Genomic DNA, 22067 nt, shown 5'->3' on the forward strand with positions numbered 1-22067 from the left:
CCAAAGCTGCTGGAATTGAATCCTGCTGGACAGAGGTGACACAGAATAGATTGAAGTATACAAAAAAGAGAAGAAATAGAAATTAAGGAGCCCAAAAAGAAAGAAAAATATAACATTATTATTATTATTATTATTATTATTACATCTCATTTGTGACCTGAGAGGTGTGGATTATAAACATAGATTTATTTCCCGTCTGCAAGCAAGGAATTCTTCACCCTGCCGACCTTAATAAAAAAATTAGGAATAAAGTTCTTCTTCTCTCCAAAACAAATCCCCTGGCCACCCACCATAAATATTTATTTCTGTTTTTAGCTCTCAGTTCCAAAGGAATTGCACAAGTTGGGATTTATGGGGAAATAAAACATTCCAAAGGTTTCACTTTTTCCCAAATCTGCTGTTCTTGGTCGGGAGAAAGAATCCCAATGGGAAATTGGGAAAATTTCCAAGCTGGGGTTTTGATCTCGAGGTGAATTCCATGGAAAAGTGGATCCTGAAGAGGATTCTTGGTGGGATTAAATCTTGGTACTCTTTGGTTTCACTGGCTGAGCTCTGGAATCGGAGTTTGAGTGCAAAAATCTTCATTTTGGGGTTATTTTAGGTGCACAAGGTCCTGCTATCCCATAAAGATCCTCATGGCCATCTTGATCCTGCAGACCAAACTCTGGAATTGGGGTTTTTGTGCAAAAAAAACCTACTTTTGGGGTTATTTTAATACTAGAAGGTCCTGCTAGGCCATGAAGATCCCGATGGCCATCCTGATCTCCTTTCTGCACACACTGAAACTGGGATTTGAGTGCAAAAATTCCAGATTTTGGGGTTCCTTTAGGGGCAGAAATCCTCCCTACCCCATGAAGATCCTGATGACCATCGTGATCTCCTTTCTGCACACACTGAAATTGGGATTTGAATGCAAAAATCCAGAATTTGGGGTTATGAAGATCTTGATGACCATCGTGATCTCCTTCTTGCACATGCCGTAATAGAGGTTTGAGTGCAAAAATCCAGATTTTGGGGTTATTTTATGAAGATCCTGATGACCATCGTGATCTCCTTTCTGCACACACTTAAATTGGGATTTGAGTGCAAAAATTCCAGATTTTGGGGTTCCTTTAGGGGCAGAAATCCTCCCTACCCCATGAAGATCCTGATGACCATCGTGATCTCCTTTCTGCACACACTTAAATTGGGATTTGAGTGCAAAAATTCCAGATTTTGGGGTTATTTTATGAAGATCCTGATGACCATCATGATCTCCTTTCTGCACACACTTAAATTGGGATTTGAGTGCAAAAATTCCAGATTTTGGGGTTCCTTTAGGGGCAGAAATCCTCCCTACCCCATGAAGATCCTGATGACCATTGTGATCTCCTTTCCACTTAAATTGGGATTTGAGTGCAAAAATTCCAGATTTTGGGGTTCCTTTAGGGGCAGAAATCCTCCCTACCCCATGAAGATCCTGATGACCATCTTGATCTCCTTCCTGCACACGGGACACGGCGATCTCTTCTTCTTCAGCATCCTGGCACACCTGAAGCAGGCCACCAGGTGAGCAGTCCTTCCGTGGACAATATTCCCATCCCGAGGCCTGTGCTGGCACAGGAAGCAGGGATTCAGCAGGGTTTTGATGCTCTCCAAAGATTCCACCTCCTCCTCTTTCTTCAGCTTGGCAAAATCCCGATTTTTCCCCTCCTGTGCCAAATCCAAGCGCTCGATGGAGCCGCCCGGATCCACGTGGGGTTTGTTTTCTCCCAGGAAAACGTGTTTGGGTTGGCCAGCCGGGGCTGAGATCGTCCTCCTGCAGTCTGGGACGTCCATCCCTTCATCCTGCTCCTGGCTTTCCATGGAATTGATGTTGGAAAGGGACAGGGAATGGGGCAGTTTGGGGCAGTCCCTGTACCAGTCCTTGCGCAGGGCCCAGCAGCGGAAGCAGTACCTTTTCCCCGGGGAGTTGAATTTCCTGCACTTGGAGCATTGCCAGCAATCCTGAGGGATTTAAGGCAAAAAAAAAATTCCAGCAAAAAAATCAATTTGTTTTTGGGTGTTCCTCATTTTAGCCATGTGGGAAAAGTAGCAAGGAAGTCTCGTTAAAAGAATTTTATTTATGAGTGATTTATAAGCTGGAAAATCAACATTTTGTGGCTTGGGATTGATTCATCCCTCATTAATTCCTCTCCTTCCTCTCTCCCAGCCCTCTGGAAGAATCTAAGTTGGGGCAGCTTATTTTTATTTAATTTTAAAAGAATTTTCAATATTTTGCTCAAAATTCAAGGGGACAGCTCCTGGAATACGGTATGAATTTATTTTCCAGGCTCACTCATCACTTACCAGCTTTGAATCTGCACAATTAATGGATTAATTAATTAATTACCTCACAGAAAAGGGCAGGACAAGTGCACAAGTGCAGAGCCAGGACTCAGCTGTCCAAAGTCAGGGACATGCCCATTTATTCCAGGCTGGAAAATTCTGCTAAAACCATTACAATTCTGCTAAAAAACATTAAAATTCTGACTTTTTGAGTGACTATAAAGTGCTACTTGAGATTTCTAAGTTCCTTCCAAGGACAATCCTCCGGATTTCCATCCAGAGGACAACATGCAATTAAAACCTTATTAAATCATGCCTGGGTATCAACATAACTTCACCCAGCCATTTTTTCTTTTTGGAAACCCACAAGAAAATCAGCTTTTCCCACCCCAAAACCAGCAGCAGATGTGGGATGAGCCCTTCCAGCCCCAGGTGATCCCAAGGAATTCCCACCTCAGAAGCAGCCTCTGTGTCCGTGTCATCACTCAGGCACTGGGAATCCTCCAGCTCATCCAAGCACACATCCTCAGGCACCTGGAAATCCAGGAGAGCATTGTCAGACGTGGAAATGTTGGAATATTCCCTATTTATAATTTGCCTGGTGCTGCAATTCCCAAATAAATGATTACAGCATCACCCTGCTCATTAAATCACTTCTAAGAGTGAATTAAAAACTGTTTTTGCAATGGTTCTTCTGCATAATGTTGGTAACTTTTGCTGGTTTACCATGATCAGATTCTCCTCTTTGAGTCTTTAGCTGGACTCAATTTTTAAAAGCCTTTTCTAAACTTAATTCCATGATTTTTGATTTATAACTCTTGCAGATATTGGTTAGAAACCCACTTAAGTCGCTGTGAGAAGTTTAACTCATTTTCAATTGATTTTATGCCTTGAAAAATTGAATTTAAACCAAAACCCAAGCAGGAAAACCATCAAACACATGAGGAATGGTGACAGCCTTTTCTAAACAGGATTTAGCCTTTCCAAGGGCAGCATGGGATGAATTAAAACAGAGAAAACTGTGCCAGAGGTACCTTGGTGTCACCTTCTGTGACCTCCTCACAGTCCAACACTTCCACCTTGAGCCCAGCAGCGCCCTGGTCCAGGGGACACTCGTTGAGGAACCACAGGTCATCAGTGGTGTCTGAAACTATGGCAGTGTCAATGTCCTGAGAGGAAAAAAACAGGAAAAATCATTTAGGAGCAGCTCCACATCCCTGTCCCATTTTCCTCTCCAACAACCTCCAAAACCCCAGGCACCTCACTGCCCTCAGACATTCGTTCTGAAAATTTCTGCCTCACAGGTCCCCTTTTTCTCAATTTCCACTTCACAGGCCTCCATTTTTAAAATTTTCCCCTCACAGATTCCCTTTTTTCCAATTTCTACCTCAGAAGTTCCTTCTTTCTCCCCCACCAACTCAGTTTTTCCCAATTTCCACCTCACAAGTTCCCCTTTCTCCAATTTCCACCTCAAAGGCTTCTCTTCTTCCAATTACTTTCTCACAGGCCCTCCTTTTCCTAATTCCCACCTCATAGGTTTCCATTTTTAAAATTTTCACCTCACAGATTCCCCTTTATCCAAATCCCACCTAACAGGCTCCCCTTTTGCAACCTTTCCTCAATTTCCACCACGTAAGTTCCCTCTTTTTCCAATTTCCTCCTCACATGTTTCTATTTTAAAAATTTTCACCTCACAGATTGCAATTTTTTCCAATTTCCACCTCCCAGGCCCTCCTTTTCCCAATTCACACCTTTAAAGCTTCCATTTTTAAAATTTTCCCCTCACAGATTCCCCTTTTTTTCAATTTCCACCTCACAGGCTTCTCTTTTTCCAATTTCCACCTCTCAAGTTCCCCCCTTTTCCAATTTCCACCTCACAAGTTTCCCTTTTCCCAATCTTTTCCCAATTTCTACCTCACAAGCTTTCATTTTTCAAATTTTTACCTCACACATTCCTGTTTTTCCAATTCCCAACTAAGAGGCCCTCCTTTTCCCAATTCACACCTCACAGGCTTCCATTTTTAAAATTTTCCCCTCACAGATTCCCCTTTTTTCCAATTTCCACCTCACAAGTTCCCCTTTTCCCAATCTTTTCCCAACTTCCACCTCACAAGCTTCCATTTTTTAAATTTTCACCTCACAGATTCCCTTTTCCCAATTTTCACCTCACAAATTTTCCTTTTCCCAACCTTTTCCCAATCTCCACCTCACCATTTTCCTTTTTTCCAACTTCCACCTCTTCCAGCTCAGCCACCACCCTACAAAGTTCACCCCAATAAAAAAAAAGGGGCAACTCCTGAAATCCAGGCACCTCTGAGGGCCTTGAGAAAAGAGTTTAGTTGATTTAAAAAACATAAAATTCACCAACCACCCAATGGGAAAGGCCCAGAGTGGGGAAAAAGGCTGGAAATCCTGGAGTGGGAAGGGAAAATGGAGAAAAAAACTGAATATTTTATTTCCTTGATAGCCAAAAGAGGAGATAAAGAAGACAATCTTTTTACACACCTGGTTAGTCTGAATATCCGTGGATCCATTACTCCTGGATTTGTAATTGCTTCTGAGATTCCCTAAAAACCACCACGGCAGCCCAGCCACATCCCATTCCTCAAAAACCAGGTCCAGCTTGGGCTTTTTGCTTTTGGAGAGGTTTTCTATCAAATCACTGTCTGCAAGAGCCAAGCACAGTCCAAGTCATTGGGTAAGAGACACCAGCAGAGACAAAAATTGGGCTGAAATCTGAATTTTTTACTTTTTGCATCAGGCTGAGAGCTCTGGGGTTTGGATCCTGGGATCCCAAACTGAGCATTCCAGGATCACCTTGGATCACCCTCCCTCCCTCCAGTGCCTGGAGTTTCCAAGGCACAGCCAAGGCTGGTTTGTAAATCCTGAGAATTTTCCAAGGGTTTCCAAGGCTGGTTTGTAAATCCAGGGAATTTTCCAAGGCTGGTTTGTAAATTCAGGGAATTTCCAGCTCTCCCATTTGAGCTGGAAACAAGGAGCTGCTTTTCCAACTGAGGTTCATTGAAAAGAGAGAATAAAAAGTAGAAAAACAGGAAAATTGCTCCCAAAATTTGTGAACTCTCCACAAGTGATGCAGCAAAAAAGTCCCATGGATAAAATGTCAAAATATGACATTTTCCACCCAAAAATTCCCATTTTTGTTCAGTTCCCTGCTTGGTTTGCAAGGAATGACTGCAGCCAGCCCAGCCCGGGTTCTGTGAGCTCAGGAGCCTCCCTTGGGAAGGGGGATGGATCCAAAGATAAATTCCAGCATTTTAAACACCCTCCAGCAAGGTCTGGAAGATTTTTTTTCTCGTGGCATTACTCAGTGAGAGATGGGATTTGGGGGCTTAACCTGCCACTGCATTCAGAGCATTTATTTATGACCAGAAATTAAGAAAATACTTGTGGTGAATTTGAAATTTCTCAGTTTTCAGCAGAGAGATTTTTAATTATTCTATTCCAAACCAGGGGTTTTATTGAGTCTCTCCTCCAGCATTTTGCTGCTCTGTGTCCCACACAGGTGGCTTGTAAGTGCTGTGATAATGCAGAAATTTGTCCCTCACCTTCACAAGTGTCACATCTGGGCTCTGAGGTAGCAGGAGCTGAGGTTCTCCTATCATTCCACCATCCCAGAGTCCCAAACTTCAGCACCAAGATTTTTAATGATTCTATTCCAAACCAGGGGTTTTTTTGAGTCTCCCAACTCCCTCCTCCAGCATTTTGCTGCTGTGCGTGCCACACGTCTGCAGACATTGTGATAATGCAGAAATTTGTCCCTCACCTTCACAAGTGTCACATCTGGGCTCTGAGGTAGCAGGAGCTGAGGTTCTGCTGTCACCCTCCAGGATCCCAGAGTCAGATCCTTCCTCCTGGCTGAGCTGCAGGAAGGAAAATGCAGGAATGAGCCCAGCAGAGCTTGCAGGGACAAGGGGATGCAGCACTTCCATCCCCAGGCACCAGCTGCAGGATGAGACCAAGCAGGTAGGAAGAGGAAATAATTCAGAATAAAAAACTACAAGCTATTTTATTTCTCTTTAAAGCCTCTGGAATCTGCAGGAAGAACCAAGGAAAAATCTTCAGCTTGGCAAAAAATCCTAAAGTTGGTGTTTTTCATGCAGTAAAAGTTGATTTTGTGACTCTCTGACACCTCCCAGCCTTCATCACACCCCAAACCACACCTGGAAAAAAACTTTGGAGACACCAAGATTTTTCCTCGGTTTTCACCTCTGCCTGAAAAGCTGCTGGAAACAAATCCTAACTAGGCACAGTGAATTATTTCATTGGCAATTCCTAGTGGGACGAAAAGACGGGGGGGGAAAAAGCAGGAAAAACACAGGGCTGGAGAAGCTGAGGGCTGGAAGTGCTGCACCCCAGAACAACACGCTCAGAGACTGGCACTCTGTCACGAGGAGAGAACAGAGAAGGGTGGCTCTGTCCCTGCTCTGTGGATTCCAGAACTTTTTTACATTTTAGGGATTTTTATTTTTTTTTTTCAGGAAAAAAAAAAAAGGTGAGGAGCAGCACAACGAAAAAAAATGAATAAAAAACCAAAAAGTTCTGGCAGTCCACCATGCAGAGGTACAGAGAAGGGGCGGCTCTGTACAAGAAAAGAACCCACTGGGCAGTGGGGGTTACCTGCAGCTGGTCTGGGCTGGGCTTAGCGACGCTCTGCTCCTTTGGGAGAGTCTGTGCAGCATCTGCAGATGGCAGGCAAAACACAAGGAAAAGCCTTCCCTGGGAATTCCCACTCGCACAGCACACGGGGGCCGGGGCAAGCACACAACCAGGCGGGCTGGGCACTGCTGGGGCTCTGCACGTCAGGCTGGGCTGCTCGGGGGAATGGGGGGATGTGGGGAGAAGCAGAGGGAGGAAAACTCACAATATTCTTCCCTAAGGGAAAAAGTATTCTTCTTGCTATGGCCGAATTCAGAATTCTTCTCTAAGGAAAAAATTATTATTTTTGCTATTGCCAAATTCAGAATATTATTCCCTAAGGGAAAAATGATTCTATTAGCTACAGCCAAATTCACAATATTCTTCCCAAAGGGAAAAATTATTCTTCTTGCTATGGCCAAATTCAGAATTCTTCTCAAAGGGAAAAACGATTTTTTTTGCTGTAGCCAAATTCAGAATATTATTCCCTAAGGGAAAAATTATTCCTCTTGCTATGGCCAAATTCAAAATTCTTCTCTAAGGGAAAAAGTATTCTTCTTGCTATGGCCAAATTCACAATATTCTTCCCAAAGGGAAAAAGTATTCTTCTTGCTATAGCCAAATTCAGAATCCTCTTCCCAAAGGGAAAAATTATTCCTCTTGCTATGGCCAAATTCAGAATTCTTCCCAAAGGGAAAAACAATTTTTTTTGCTATAGCCAAATTCAGAATATTCCTCCCTAAGGGAAAAAGTATTCTTCTTGCTATGGCCGAATTCAGAATTCTTCTCTAAGGGAAAAATTATTATTTTTGCTATTGCCAAATTCAGAATCCTCTTCCCAAAGGGAAAAAGTATTCCTCTTGCTATGGCCAAATTCAGAATATTATTCCCTAAGGGAAAAACGATTCTATCAGCTATAGCCAAATCCAGAATATTCTTCCCAAAGGGAAAAATTATTCCTCTTGCTATGGCCAAATTCAGAATTCTTCTCAAAGGGAAAAACGATTTTTTTTGCTATGGCCAAATTCACAATATTCTTCCCTAAGGGAAATATTATTCTTCTTGCTATGGCCAAATTCAGAATTCTTCCCTAAGGGAAAAAGTATTCCTCTTGCTATGGCCGAATTCAGAATTCTTCTCGAAGGGAAAAATTATTATTTTTGCTATTGCCAAATTCAGAATATTATTCCCACAGGGAAAAGTTATTCTTATTCCTACAGCCAAATTCAGAATATTATTCCCTAAGGGAAAAATGATTCTATAAAATTCACAATATTCTTCCCAAAGGGAAAAATTATTCCTCTTGCAATGGCCGAATTCAGAATTCTTCTCTAAGGGAAAAAGTATTCTTCTTGCTATAGCCAAATTCAGAATCCTCTTCCCTAAGGGAAAAATTATTCCTCTTGCTGTAGCCAAATTCACAATATTCTTCCCAAAGGGAAAAAGTATTCTTCTTGCTATGGCCGAATTCAGAATTCTTCTCAAAGGGAAAAGTTATTATTTTTGCTGTAGCCAAATTCAGAATATTATTCCCTAAGGGAAAAATGATTCTGTTTGCTATAGCCAAATTCACAATATTCTTCCCAAAGCGAAAAAAGTATTCTTCTTGCTATACCCAAATTCAGAATATTCTTCCCAAAGCAAAACATTATTCCTTTTGTTATAGCCATCCCAAATTCAGAATATTCTTCCCAAAGGGAAAAGTTATTCTTATTCTTACAGCCAAATATTCAGAATATTCTTCCTAAAGGGAAAAAGTATTCTTCTTCATACAGTCAAATTCAGAATACTCTTCTCTAAGGAAAAAAAGATTTATTTTTGCTATAGCCAAATTCAGAATATTCTTCCCTTAGGGAAAAATAATTTTTAGCTATAGCCAAATTCCGAATATTCTTCCCAAAGGGAAAAACGATTTTTTTGCCATAGCCAAATTCAGAATATTCTTCCCAAAGGGAAATATTATTCCTTTTGCTATAGCCATCCCAAATTCAGAATATTCTTCCCTAAGGAAAAAAATAATTATTTTTGCTATAGCCAAATTCAGAATATTCTCCCTAAGGGAAAAGTTATTCTTATTCCTACAGCCATCCCAAACTGAGAATATTCATCCCAAAGGGAAATATCATTCCTTTTGCTATAGCTAAATTCAGAATATTCTTCCCAAAGGGAAAAATTATTTTTTGCTATAGCCATCCCAAATTGAGAATATTCTTCCCAAAGGGAAATATTTTTTTTTGCTATAGCCAAATTCAGAATATTTTTCCCTAAGGGAATAAAAAGTGGAAAATCAGGAAATTTGATTCTGAAATCTCCATGGGTTTCCCAGCAAGAAATCCCATGGGGGAAATGTCAAAATATGTCAAATCCACCCCAAAAAAAAATCCCATTTTTGTTCAGTTCCCTGCTTGGTTTGCAGGGAATCCCACCTGGATGGTAAAAAGGGATTTTTTGGGGAATTTCTGAGCATTTTTTGCTCTTTTTGAAAGGTTTGAGCATGAGGATAAAAAACAGATCCACCCTAAAAAAAATCCCATTTTTGTTCATTTGGTTTGCAGGGAATCCCACCTGGAAGGTAAAAAGGGATTTTTTGCTCTTTTTGAAAAAGGGATTTTTTGGCGGGGGAATTTCTGAGGATTTCTTGCTCTTTTTTGGGGGGAATTTCTGAGGATTTTTTGCTCTTTTTTTGGGGAATTTCTGAGGATTTTTTGCTCTTTTTTTGGGGAATTTCTGAGGATTTTTTGCTCTTTTTTGGGGGGAATTTCTCAGGATTTCTTGCTCTTTTTGAAAGGTTTGGCCATGAGGATAAAGAGCAAAGAAAGGAAAATTCCATGCACAGGGCTGGACACAGCTGGATCCAGCTGCTCCCAAGAGTTAATTAAATTAAAAGGCTGAGCTAAATGAACAAAAATCCAATTAGCAGGGATCTTTGTGAGCCTGGCTTTGAGCAGAGAGAACAAAAATTGCCAGGAAGGCCCCATGGAACAGGAAAATTCAAAATTCCCTTTGGATGAGGCTGAGTCCCAGCAGGAATCACACCTGGATAGGGAAGATCTGAAAATGGCAGAAATTCCACCTAAAAATGGCCTTGAAATGGAGCAAAATTCAGAAATTTCTGCTTTTTTTTCATCCTTGCAGCTGCTGGGGTTTCATTGCTGATGGAAAACAGAAGCCAGGATCTGCAGGGAGATGGGAACAGGGAGAAATCCTTCCCAAAATCTGATTTTTAGGGGGTGGAAAATTCCAGAAAAACCTGACTGAAGTGAGGAATCTTAAATGCAGCCTGGGGGAAAGTGACCAAGGAAAAGGGGGAAAATAAAGAATTAGAAAAGGGGAAAAGAATTAGAAAAGAAAAGGGAGAAAAAATGAGAATAGGGGGTAAAAAATTAGAGAAGGGGAAAAAAATGGAAAATAAAAGGGGGAAATGAGGAAAGAAAAAGTGGAAAAGAATTAGAGAATAAAAGGGAGGAAAAATTAGAAAAGGGGAAAAGAATTAGAAAAGAAAAAGGGGAAAAGAATTAGAAAAGGGGAAATTAGAAAATAAAAGGGGAAATAATTAGAAAACAAAAGGGGGAAAGAATTAGAAAATAAAAAGGGGAAATTAGAAAAGAAAAAGGTGAAAAGAATTAGAAAAGGGGAAAAGAAATAGAAAAGAAAAAGGGGAAAAGAATTAGAAAAGGGGAGAAAGGGGGGGGAAATCAGAAAAGAGAGGGGGTGGAAAAGAACAAAAGGGGAAAAAATTGACAAGGAGGAAATGAAACAAGAAAAGGGGAAAATTCGAAAAGGAATGGGGGAAAATGAACCAAATGCAGCCATTGCTGGGCTGGGCTGGAGGGAAGCAAAGGGGTGGAAATGAAGGAAAAAGGGAGGGAAAGGGAGGAAAATTGGGAGAAAATGAAGGAAAATGGGTGGGAAAAGAAGGAAAATGAGGAGGAAAGGAAGGAAAAGAGGTGGAAAAAGAAGAGAAATGGGGAGGGAAAGGAATGAAAAGAGCCAGGAAAGGAAGGAAAACGTGGGGGAAAGGAAGGAAAATAGGTGGGAAATGAAGGAAAATGAGGAGAAAAGGAAGGAAAAGAGCCAGGAAAGGCAGGAAAATTGAGAGAAAAGGAAGGAAAAGAGGTGGAAAAAGAAGGAAGGAAGGAAGGAAGGAAGGAAGGAAGGAAGGAAGGAAGGAAGGAAGGAAGGAAGGAAGGAAGGAAGGAAGGAAGGAAGGAAGGAAGGAAGGAAGGAAGGAAGGAAGGAAGGAAGGAAGGAAGGAAGGAAGGAAGGAAGGAAGGAAGGAAGGAAGGAAGGAAGGAAGGAAGGAAGGAAGGAAGGAAGGAAGGAAGGAAGGAAGGAAGGAAGGAAGGAAGGAAGGAAGGAAGGAAGGAAGGAAGGAAGGAAGGAAGGAAGGAAGGAAGGAAGGAAGGAAGGAAGGAAGGAAGGAAGGAAGGAAGGAAGGAAGGAAGGAAGGAAGGAAGGAAGGAAGGAAGGAAGGAAGGAAGGAAGGAAGGAAGGTGGAAAAAGAAGGAAAAGAGGTGAGAAAAGATGGAAAATGGGAGCGAAAGGAATGAAAAGATCCAGGAAAGGAACGAAAATGTGAGGGAAAGAAGGAAAATAGGGGGGGAAAAGAAGGAAAATGGGAGGGAAATGAGGGAGCAGAGCCTCCCTGCCCAGCCTGCTCTGGTCCCTCACACTCAGCTGGAGCAGCACTCACACATCTACAGCCAAAAACACACATGGAGCTCAAAATTCTTCTGCAAAATAAATCTAAATTAAAAAAAAAGAACGGTCTGTAAAAAAATCCAAGGTGGAAATGGCCACGGTTTTGATTTAAATTTAATTTAATTTTTAATTTTTCTGAGCTCTCCTGAAGGTTTAAATGCTCTTTTAAAAAATGGGAAATGTGGCACCAAGTTCCACAATTGGGAATTAAATCCATTTTACCTGTTTAAAAAAATGGGAAATGTGGTAAAAAAAATTCCACATCTGTGGATTAAATCCATTTTATGTGTTTGAAAAATGGGAAATGCGGCACAAAATTCCAAAGCTGGGAATTAAATCCATTTTACCTGTTTAAAAAATGGGAAATGTGGTAAAAAAAATTCCACATCTGTGGAATAAAATTCCCATTTTGATTTGAGTTTCATTGAATTCCCCTCATGAGCTGGGGAAGGTTCAATTGCAGAATTTTTAGCACTTTCAGAGATGATAAAAATACAAAAAAATGAGGTGAGAGCAAAAAAATTGCAGCTCTGAAGCTGAAAAAAAAAAAATCAAAATATTGATTCCAGTCAAGGGGGGGATTTCAGGATTGAAATTTGGGGTTTTTGGGCAGCACTCAAACAACTCCTGGCACACAGAGACGACACAAACTCAAAGAGATTTTCCTGCAAAAGCTTTTTCAGAGCAGTTTATTCCTCCTGGATTTGGGATTTTCTTTGGATTTTTGGTGATTTTTTTGTGGTTTTTGGTACTTACCAGGTGAGAGCAACATTTGTGGAATGGAATCCAACCTACCTGGGAGGGCAGCAGGGCTCAGGTTCCTCTTCAGCATCTCGTACACGGGGCTGGGGAAGGCAAAAAAATCCAAATAAAATCCCTTTAGTGGCCACAGAAAACCCCAAAAAAACCCCAAAAGTATTTGTGATTTATGGATTTAATTATGAATTTTTAGGGGAAAATTCTTTTCTTACAGATGCCAGAAAAAAACAGAGGGTTTTCTTCAAAAGAGCTCAAAAATCAGTGGGGTTTTTACTAGAGAGAGCCCAAAAAATGTTTTTTTTTTTCCTAGAAAAATCCCAAAAATCACAAGGAATTCTACCCTAGAGACCCCAAAATGGCAAATTTTTTTTCACTTTCCCAGCTAAAAATGTGATTTTTTTTTTTTTTTTACTTTTCCAGCTAAAAATGTGATTTTTCTTTCACCGTTCCCAGCTAAAAATGTAAATTTTTTTCACCGTTTTCAGCTAAAAATGTGAATTTTTTCCCACTGCTTTCAGCAAAAAATGTGGATTTTTCACCTTTTGTGGATAAAATTTTTTTGGTTTTTTTTCCCTACCTGGGGTCCTTGACAGAGAAGCTCTGGATAAAAATCGCAATTTTTTCCAGATTTTCCAGATAAAAATTTGATTTTTTTTTTCACTTGCCCAGCTAAAAATGTGAATTTTTTCAGCTAAAAATGTGATTTTTGTTTCACCGTTTCCAGCTAAAAACGTGAATTTTTTCACCGTTTTCAGCTAAAAATGTGAATTTTTTTCCCACCGTTTTCAGCTAAAAACGTGAATTTTTTTCAGCTAAAAATGTGGATTTTTCACCTTTTGTGAATAAATTTTATTTTTTTTTCCCTACCTGGGGTCCTTGACAGAGAAGCTCTGGATAAAAATCGCAATTTTTTCCAGATTTTCCAGATAAAAATTTGATTTTTTTTTCACTTGCCCAGCTAAAAATGTGAATTTTTTCAGCTAAAAATGTGATTTTTGTTTCACCGTTTCCAGCTAAAAACGTGAATTTTTTCACCGTTTTCAGCTAAAAATGTGAATTTTTTTCCCACCGTTTTCAGCTAAAAACGTGAATTTTTTTCAGCTAAAAATGTGGATTTTTCACCTTTTGTGAATAAATTTTATTTTTTTTCCCCTACCTGGGGTCCTTGACAGAGAAGCTCTGCAGTCCCAGCAGCTCTCCCAGCTGGTCTCCCCCACAGTGCACCAGGTGCTGCTGCCTCTTGTCGTAGAGCTGCCTGGCCATGATGTACTGGCCCAGGAAATGCATCACCTGTGGGGCAGGAACGGCTGGGAAATCATTGCCTGGGATTTTGGGGGGCTGGCAGGGGAATCTGAGGGAGATTTGGGGTGTTGGAGTGAAGGTTTGGGGCTGGGGGTGGTTGTGAGGAGGATGGAAATGAACTGGTTCCAATGGGGTGATCCCAGTGACCCCAAAGTTTCTCCAAAAGTGACCCTGAAGTGTCCCCACAATGATCCTGAAGTGTCCCCAAAAAGTGACCTCAAATGTCCCTGAAGTGTTCCCAAAAACTGACCCTGAAGTGTCCCCAAAAACTGACCCCAAAGTGTCCTCAAAGTGACTCTGAAGTGTCCCTAAAGAGTCTCCAAAAACCGAGCTTGAAGTGTCCTCAAAGTGACCCTGAAGTGACCCCAAAGAGTGACCCTGAAGTGTCCCCACAATGACCCTGAAGTGTCCCCAAAAAGTGACCAAGTGTCCTCACAATGACCTTGAGGTGTTCCCAAAAACTGACCCTGAAGTGTCCTCAAAAACTGATCCTCAAATGTCCCCAAAATGTCTCCAAAAACTGACCCTGAAGTGTTCCCAAAAACTGACCCTGAAGTGCCCTCAAACAGTGACCCCAAATGTCCCTAAAGAGTCTCCAAAACCCGAGCTTGAAGTGTCCTCAAAGTGATCCTGAAGTGACCCCAAAAAGTGACTTCAAAGTGCCCCTAAAAAGTGACCCTTAAGTGTCCTCAAAAAATGCCCTAAAAGTGACCCTGAAGTGACCCCAAAAGCGACCTTGAAGTGCCCCTAAAAAGTGACCCCAAAGTGACCCTTAAGTGCCCCCAAAAATGCCCCAAAAGTGACCCTGAAGTGATCTCAAAAAGTCACCTTGAAGTGCCCCAAAAGTGACCCTAAAGTGCCTCACAAAGTGACCCTGAAGTGACCTCAAGAAGTGACCTTGAAGTGACCCAAAAGTGACCCTGAAGTGTCCCTAAAGTACCCTCAAAACTACCCTCAACTGCCCCAAAAAGTGACCCCAAAGTGTCTTCAAAGTGATCCTGAAGTGACCACAAAAAGTGACCTTGAAGTGCCCCAAAAGTGACCCTAAAGTACACTCAAAATGACCCTGAATTGCCCCCAAAAGGTGACCCTGAAGTGCCCCAAAAGTGAGACTGAAGTGGCCCTAAAATCTGACCCCAAAGTGATCCTCGACAGTCTCCAAAGTGCCCCATAAAGTGACCCCAAAGTGCCCCATAAAGTGACACCAGTGTCCTCAAAGTGACTCTGAAGTGATTCCCAATAGTGACCCTGAAGTGCCCCAAAAGTACCCTCAAAATGACCCTGAAGTGCCCCAAAAAAGTGACCCCAAAGTGTCCTCAGTGACCCTTAAAAGTGATCCTGAAGTGCCCTTAAAAAGTGACCTCAAAGTGTCTTCAAAGTGATCCTGAAGTCACCCCAAAAAGTGACCTTGAAGTGCCCCAAAAGTGAGACTGAAGTGGCCCTAAAATCTGACCCCAAAGTGATCCCCAAGTGTCCTCAAAGTGCCCCATAAAGTGACCCCAAAGTGTCCCTAAAAAATGCCCTCAAAGTGATCCTGAAGTGACCCTAAAAAGTGACCTTGAAGTGCCCCAAAAAAGTGACCCCAAAGTGTCCTCAGTGACCCTTAAGAGCCCCTAAAAGGTGACCCTGAAGTGCCCCAAAAAGTGACCTTGAAGTGTCCCCAAAATGATCCTGAAGTGCCCCAAAAAGTGACGCTGATGTGGCCCTAAAATCAGACCCCAAAGTGATCCCCAAGAGTCTCCAAAGTGCCCCATAAAGCAACCCCAAAGTGCCCCTAAAAGTGACTCCAAAGTGCCCCTAAAAAGTGACACCAGTGTCCTCAAAGTGACTCTGAAGTGATTCCCAATAGTGACCCTGAAGTGCCCCAAAAGTACCCTCAAAATGACCCTGAAGTGCCCCCAAAAGGTGACCTTGAAGTCCCAAAAATGACCCTGAAGTGGCCCTAAAATCAGACCCCAAAGTGCCCCATAAAGTGACCCCAAAGTGCCCGCACAGGTGAAATGGGGCCATTTCCCAGGGCCTGAAGGAGTGAACCCCAAACCCCAAACCCCAAATCCCAAACCCCAAATCCCAAACCCCAAATCCCCAAACCCCAAATCCCCAAACCCCAAATCCCAAATCCCAAACCCCAAATCCCAAACCAGCCCTGGGGGTGCCCCCACCTCTTTGAGCGTGAAGGAGTCGCCCTGGGCCCCCCCAGCCCGCAGGATCCTCAGCAGGGGCAGCGTGGGAAGCACCTGAAACACCAACATTCAATGGTATTCATAAATAAATAAAAATTTATAAATAATATTTATAGAAAAAATACTAAATGGTAAATATGGGATAAATGCAGAAATGAGAAATATTTCCCCACTATTTACCAATAATAAATGATAAATATATAAATACATAAATATATAGAAATGATAAATATTCCCCCACTATTTATCAATATTATCAATATTTCCCCACTATTTACCAATACTAAATGGTCAATATTTGATAAATATAGAAATGATAAATATCTGCAAACACCAACATTCCATGGGAAATATCTGATCAATACAGTCATGATAAATAAATAAAAATAGATAAATAATATTTATAGAAAAAATACTAAATGGTAAATATGGGATAAATACAGAAATGAGAAATATTTCCCACTATTTAGCAATATTTTCCCACTATTTACCAATAATAAATGATAAATATATAAATACATAAATATATAGAAATGATAAATATTCCCCCACTATTTATCAATATTATCAATATTTCCCCACTATTTACCAATACTAAATGGTCAATATTTGATAAATATAGAAATGATAAATATCTGCAAACACCAACATCAATATAGTCATGATAAATAAATAAAAATTTATAAATAATATTTACAGAAAAAATACTAAATGGTAAATATGGGATAAATACAGAAATGAGAAATATTTCCCCACTATTTATCAATATTTCCCCACTCTTTACCAATACTAAATGGTCAATATTTGATAAATACAGAAATATATAAACACATAGAAATGATAAATATTCCCTCACTATTTATCAATATTATCAATATTTCCCCACTATTTACCAATACTAAATGGTAAATATTTGATAAATATAGAGATGATAAATATTTTCCCACTAATTATTAATATTTTCCCACTAATTATCAGTACTAAATGGTAAATATTTGATAAATATATAAATATATAAATTATAAATATTTCCCCACTATTTACCAATACTAAATGGTAAATATTTGATAAATATATAAATTATAAATATTTCCCCACTATTTACCAATACCAAATGGTAAATATTTGATAAATACATAAATAAATATATATATATAACTGATAAATACTTTCCCACTATTTAGCAATATTTCCCCACTACTTACCAATACTAAATGGTAAATATTTGATAAATGTAGAAATTATATATATATATAAATATATATAAATAATAAAATATATAAAAATATATAAATATATAAAAGTGATCAATATTTTTCCCACTATTTATCAATATTTTCCCACTAATTTATCAATATTAGCAATACTTCCCCACTATTTATCTATATTATCAATATTTCCCCAATACTGTCCCACTAGTTATCAATATTATCAATATTTCCCCATTATTTCTCAATATTATCAGTATTTTCCTACAATTCCTTCATTTTTTTCTGGATTTGGTTCCAATTCCAAGCTCCTAAATTTTCCTCCAATGGAAAATCCAAATTTATTCCCCCTCCCACCACATTTTCCCTGATATTAGAAGGATTTTTTTCCCCAAGAAATTGGAAGTTTGAATTTTTGATTTTTGGAAACCAGACCCAAGATTCTTTTCTAGATCAGAAAAAAAAAAAAAAAAACTAGAATATTTTAATACCAAAATATCAATAATTCCACGTTTTTATGTCCTTTTTAATCTATATTTTCCCTTGAAAATATTCCTAAATCATGGACGTGAAAGAGAACAAATTCCTTGAGATAAATCCCAATTTTTTTAGGATAAATCCCAAATTTTTTAGGATAAATCCCAATTTTTTCAGGATAAATTCTCCAAACTTAAACATATTTTAAATTTCCTAAAAATCACTGCTTTGAGGAGGAAATAACACAGATAAATGATCAAGTGAGGGGGTAATTAATTGATAATTAATTGCTAATTACCTGATTGGCTTGGCCCAGGGGGATCCTGCTGGAATTTGGGAAGCTCATCCTGGCAGTGAGGAGCTGTTCAAGCACCGACCTGCAAATGGATTTGGGATTAAAATCAACCTTAAAATTTTATTTTTAATCCCGACCCGGGTCCCTCCCACTTTGTGCTGCTCCAGGGGAAGGAGGGGGGAAAAAAGGGAAAAAAAAAAAAATAAAAGGAAAAAATATTTGGGAAGGGTTGGTCCAAGCACATCAAATATTCAAATTTCTAAATTAGAATTCAGATTATAACAGCTCTGATCCCTTTCCACTTCATATCTCCCTAAATTTTAACCAATTTCTGAGGGAAAAAAATTAAAATATTGACCACAAACAACTTTAAAAAGAGCTGGACAGGGTAGACTCAAACTTATAAAGTATTTAAATATGTGAGGAACATCGACAGTGACCTGGAATAATTCAGATTATAACATCTTTAGCCCTTCCCAGTTCATATTTCCTTAAATTTTAACTGATTTCTGAGGGAAAAAAATGAAAATATTGACCACAAACAACTTTAAGTGAGTTGAACAGGGTTGAGTCAAACTTAGTAAATATTTAAATTTGTGAAGAGCATCGACAATTAACTGGAATAATTCAGATTATAACAGATTTAATCCCTTCCCTAGTTAATATTTCCCTAAATTTTAACTGATTTCTGAGGGGAAAAAATGAAAATATTGACCACAAACAACCTTAAGTGAGCTGAACAGGGCTGAGTCAAACTTAATAAATATTTAAGTTTATGAAAAGCATAGAAAGTGATCTGGAATAATTCAGATTATAACAGCTTCAATCCCTTCACCAGTTCATATTTCCATAAATTTTAATCGATTTCTGAGGGAAAAATACCAAAATATTGACCACAAACACCCTGAAAATGACCTGGACAGGGTTGAGTGAAACTTAGTAAATATTTAAATTTGTGAGGAACATCGACAGCGACCTGGAATAATTCAAATTATAACAGTTTCCCTCCCTTCACCAGTTCATATTTCCCTAATTTTTAACCGATTTCTGAGGGGAAAAAATGAAAATATTGACCACAAACCCCTTTAAAATCAGCTGGACTTACCCACCTTGACTTTTTTTGTGCCTGGCAGGAATATTCTGGGATTATTTTCCCGGGATTTTACAGCGGGATAATTCCCGAGTTTTTACAAAATTCGCTTTTTTCAAACCTCGCCCGAGGGAGGGACACGGGGAGGGACCGATAACGGCTGGGCTAAAAAATCGGCTCAAAAAAAGGAAAAAAATTCGGATTTTATCTCCCTCCCCTTTTCCTGGAAAGAAATTCAGGGCTGAGGGCGGTGAATTTTAACCATTTCAGCGCTGATTTGATCACTCAAAACCTCCGGGTTTTGCACAAAAATTAATTTTTTTTTAGGTAGTTTGCTTCTCATTAATATTCGCATTTAATCAGAAATTAATTTTGGCGTTAATTAAGGTTTTGTTCACGAGTTTTAAAATATTTTCGGGAGAAAATATAATGAAATTTAGGGGTAAAGCCCCATTGAAAAGCTCCCACGTGGTGGAAATTCCTAAAAAAATAAATGGAATTTTGTGCTTGGCAAGCTCAGAAATTTGGGATATTTCCAATCCTAAATTTGGGATAATTTCAATACTAAATGTGGGATAATTTCAATCCCCAAATTTGGGATAATTTCACCTCCAAACCCCCATCCAAAAAGGGATTTCCGGAGATTTTTAGGTGCTGAAAATCTCGAGAGGAAATCGTGAATCACCCCCGAGTCATGAGCTGAGCAAATTTTCCACTCCAAAATTTCACCCCAGACAGAGGAAAGACTCATTTGCCTCTTTCATGACTAAAAAAAAAAAATGCCTTTTTTATGACTAAAAATTCCTTTTTTTGAGTCACCAAAAACCCCCCAAGAAACCGCAGCTTTTTTAAAAACTGAAAATCTCAACTGGCTGAAAAGTCAAATTAAAATTTATTCGAGCTTTGATGGTTTTTTATTAAAGTCTAAATTGAATTTTAAAAATTCGTTTTTAAATTCCATTTAAGGTAGAAAACAGCAGGGGCTGGGGTTCAGGTGACAGCGATTTTTCCAGCTTTTAAATAAAGTAAAATATTGAAAATAAAGTTGGGATTTTAGGGAATTTTAGGTAAAACAGCCCTGAAGGGGAGGATTTAAACAGGCACTGATGCAATCATGAAGTCACTGATAAATTAATTAAATTTGTCCTCATCAGTCCCTGAGGGGTTTCATACCTTAAATTTCACCCTTTTAATTTAAAATAAACTTTAAAAATTCTGATTTGTACCCGAGTTTTGTGGCTAGCACGATGAACTTGGAATTTTGGGCAAATTTTGGGGATTTTACCCCAAAAATTCCACCAAAACCTTGGATAAATAAAAGATAAATCGAAAAAACATTGTGCAATTGCTCCTTTGGTTGTGAAATGTTGCAAAAGCCGGGAGGAAATCCAAAAGTGATGAATTAAAATGACAAAAAAGCGAATTTCCCTACAAATCTCCCTAAATCCCCGCAGGAATTTGGGATAAGGAAACACTTCCACCACCTTGAATGTTCCTGATTTGTGGCTATTTTTATTTTAAAAGGAAAAAATTGGCTTTTCTTGGGGTTTTCCCACAATAGTTGAGGCAGCTTAACCCAATAAAACAAAAGAAAATTTTTGGGATCAATCCCTCAGCTTTTGTGGGGTGAAATCCTGGAAAAAAATGGAATTCCAGAGCGGTTTGGGATGGAAAAGACCTAAAAATTTATCCCATTCCATGGGTAGTGACAGTCCAAAATCGCAGGTTTTTCCAACTTGCTTCCAGGGATGGGGCAGCCACGGATTCTCTGGGAATTCTATCCCAGGGAAGGATTTATTCCCAAAATCCCGATTTATTCCCATATCGCGGTGTGAGCCCGCAGCCATTCCCCCTTCTCCTATCACTCCAGGCCTTTGGGATCATTCCCCATCCATCTTCCTTGATCGGCTCATGATTAAATCACCCCGAAGTTTCCCTTCTCCAGGCGGGACAATCGCAATTATCTCAGGATTCCGCGGGAAGAGATAAAAATTCAGGGACGCTCCCGCCGCCCCAGGCCCCTCCCGCCGGCACCGCCTCCCGCCCCCCTTCAGCCTCCTCAGCCCCCCGGGATCCCCGCGCTCCCCTCAGCGCCCTGCTCACCCTACAGCCGCTCCATGGGCTCCGGGCAGGGGGCTGGGGAGGGGAAGGAGCCCCTAGACCCCCGGAGGGCTCCGCGCCTCCATTTTAGCGGCGTCCCGGCCGCCGCTTCCCTCCCCGGCCAACATGGCGGCGGGGTCATAGAGAGGAGCGGGATGTGCGGCTGGACGGGACGTGGGGATGGCGGGGGTGGGTGGCGCCCCCGTAGGGTTGGAGGACCACGGGGGTGTGCCCTCCGCCCTCATGGAAAACAGAAATAAAAATAAGTAAATAAAAATAAATTTTCAAATAAAAGTAAATGTAAAATATAAATGTAGATATAAATATCAGGAGGACCACGGGGGTGTGCCCTCAGCCCTCATGGAAAACAGAAATAAAAATAAGTAAATAAAAATAAATTTTCAAATAAAAGTAAATGTAAAATATAAATGTAGATATAAATATCAGGAGGACCACGGGGGTGTGCCCTCAGCCCTCATGGAAAACAGAAATTAAAAGAAATAAATACAAATAAATTTTCAAATAAAAGTAAATGTAAAATATAAATGTAGATATAAATATCAGGAGGACCACGGGGGTGTGCCCTCAGCCCTCATGGGAAACAGAAATAAAAATAAATAAATACAAATAAATTTTCAAATAAAAGTAAATGTAAAAATATAAATGTAGATATAAATATCAATACAAATATAAATAGATATAGATATAGATATAGATATAGATATAGATATAGATATAGATATAGATATAGATATAGATATAGATATAGATATAGATATAGATATAAAAGTAAATGCAAATATAAACGTGTATAAATATAAATATTAAAATATAAATATAGATTGCAGATATAAATATAAATATGGATTACAATAAAATAAGCATATATATTTTAAATATAAATATGAATATATAAACATGAAATTTATCTAAACTTATATAGTTTATTTATGTATAAACTTACATAAAAATTTATAAAATTAAGTTAA

General features: G+C 39.5%; 1 protein-coding gene across 4 annotated transcripts; it reads right to left on the reverse strand.

The window, feature by feature from the left end:
- Positions 1 to 98: 98 nt before the first annotated feature.
- MDM4 (MDM4 regulator of p53) lies at positions 99 to 21215 on the reverse strand. Of its 4 annotated transcripts, none has more exons than XR_010030826.1 (12): positions 21082 to 21215; positions 17892 to 17970; positions 15888 to 15962; positions 13580 to 13713; positions 12460 to 12509; positions 6946 to 7007; positions 6092 to 6188; positions 4813 to 4973; positions 3342 to 3476; positions 2761 to 2841; positions 1268 to 1986; positions 99 to 1171 (listed from the first exon to the last, which is right to left on the reverse strand). XR_010030826.1 is itself a non-coding variant. In XM_063178161.1 (11 exons), the coding sequence occupies exons 2-11, from the start codon at positions 17937 to 17939 to the stop codon at positions 1444 to 1446; spliced, it is 1386 nt and encodes a 461-aa protein (XP_063034231.1). In that variant the 5' UTR covers positions 17940 to 17970; positions 21082 to 21215; the 3' UTR covers positions 99 to 1443. The 4 variants fall into 4 exon arrangements, 2 of the variants coding, with proteins under 2 accessions (XP_063034231.1, XP_063034232.1); XR_010030827.1 differs by having other exon boundaries at positions 99 to 884; positions 1064 to 1986; XM_063178161.1 differs by having other exon boundaries at positions 99 to 1986.
- Between the last annotated feature and the right edge of the window lie 852 nt (positions 21216 to 22067).

This window comes from Melospiza melodia, chromosome 28 (assembly GCF_035770615.1).
Source record: "Melospiza melodia melodia isolate bMelMel2 chromosome 28, bMelMel2.pri, whole genome shotgun sequence".
NCBI lineage: Eukaryota > Metazoa > Chordata > Aves > Passeriformes > Passerellidae > Melospiza > Melospiza melodia.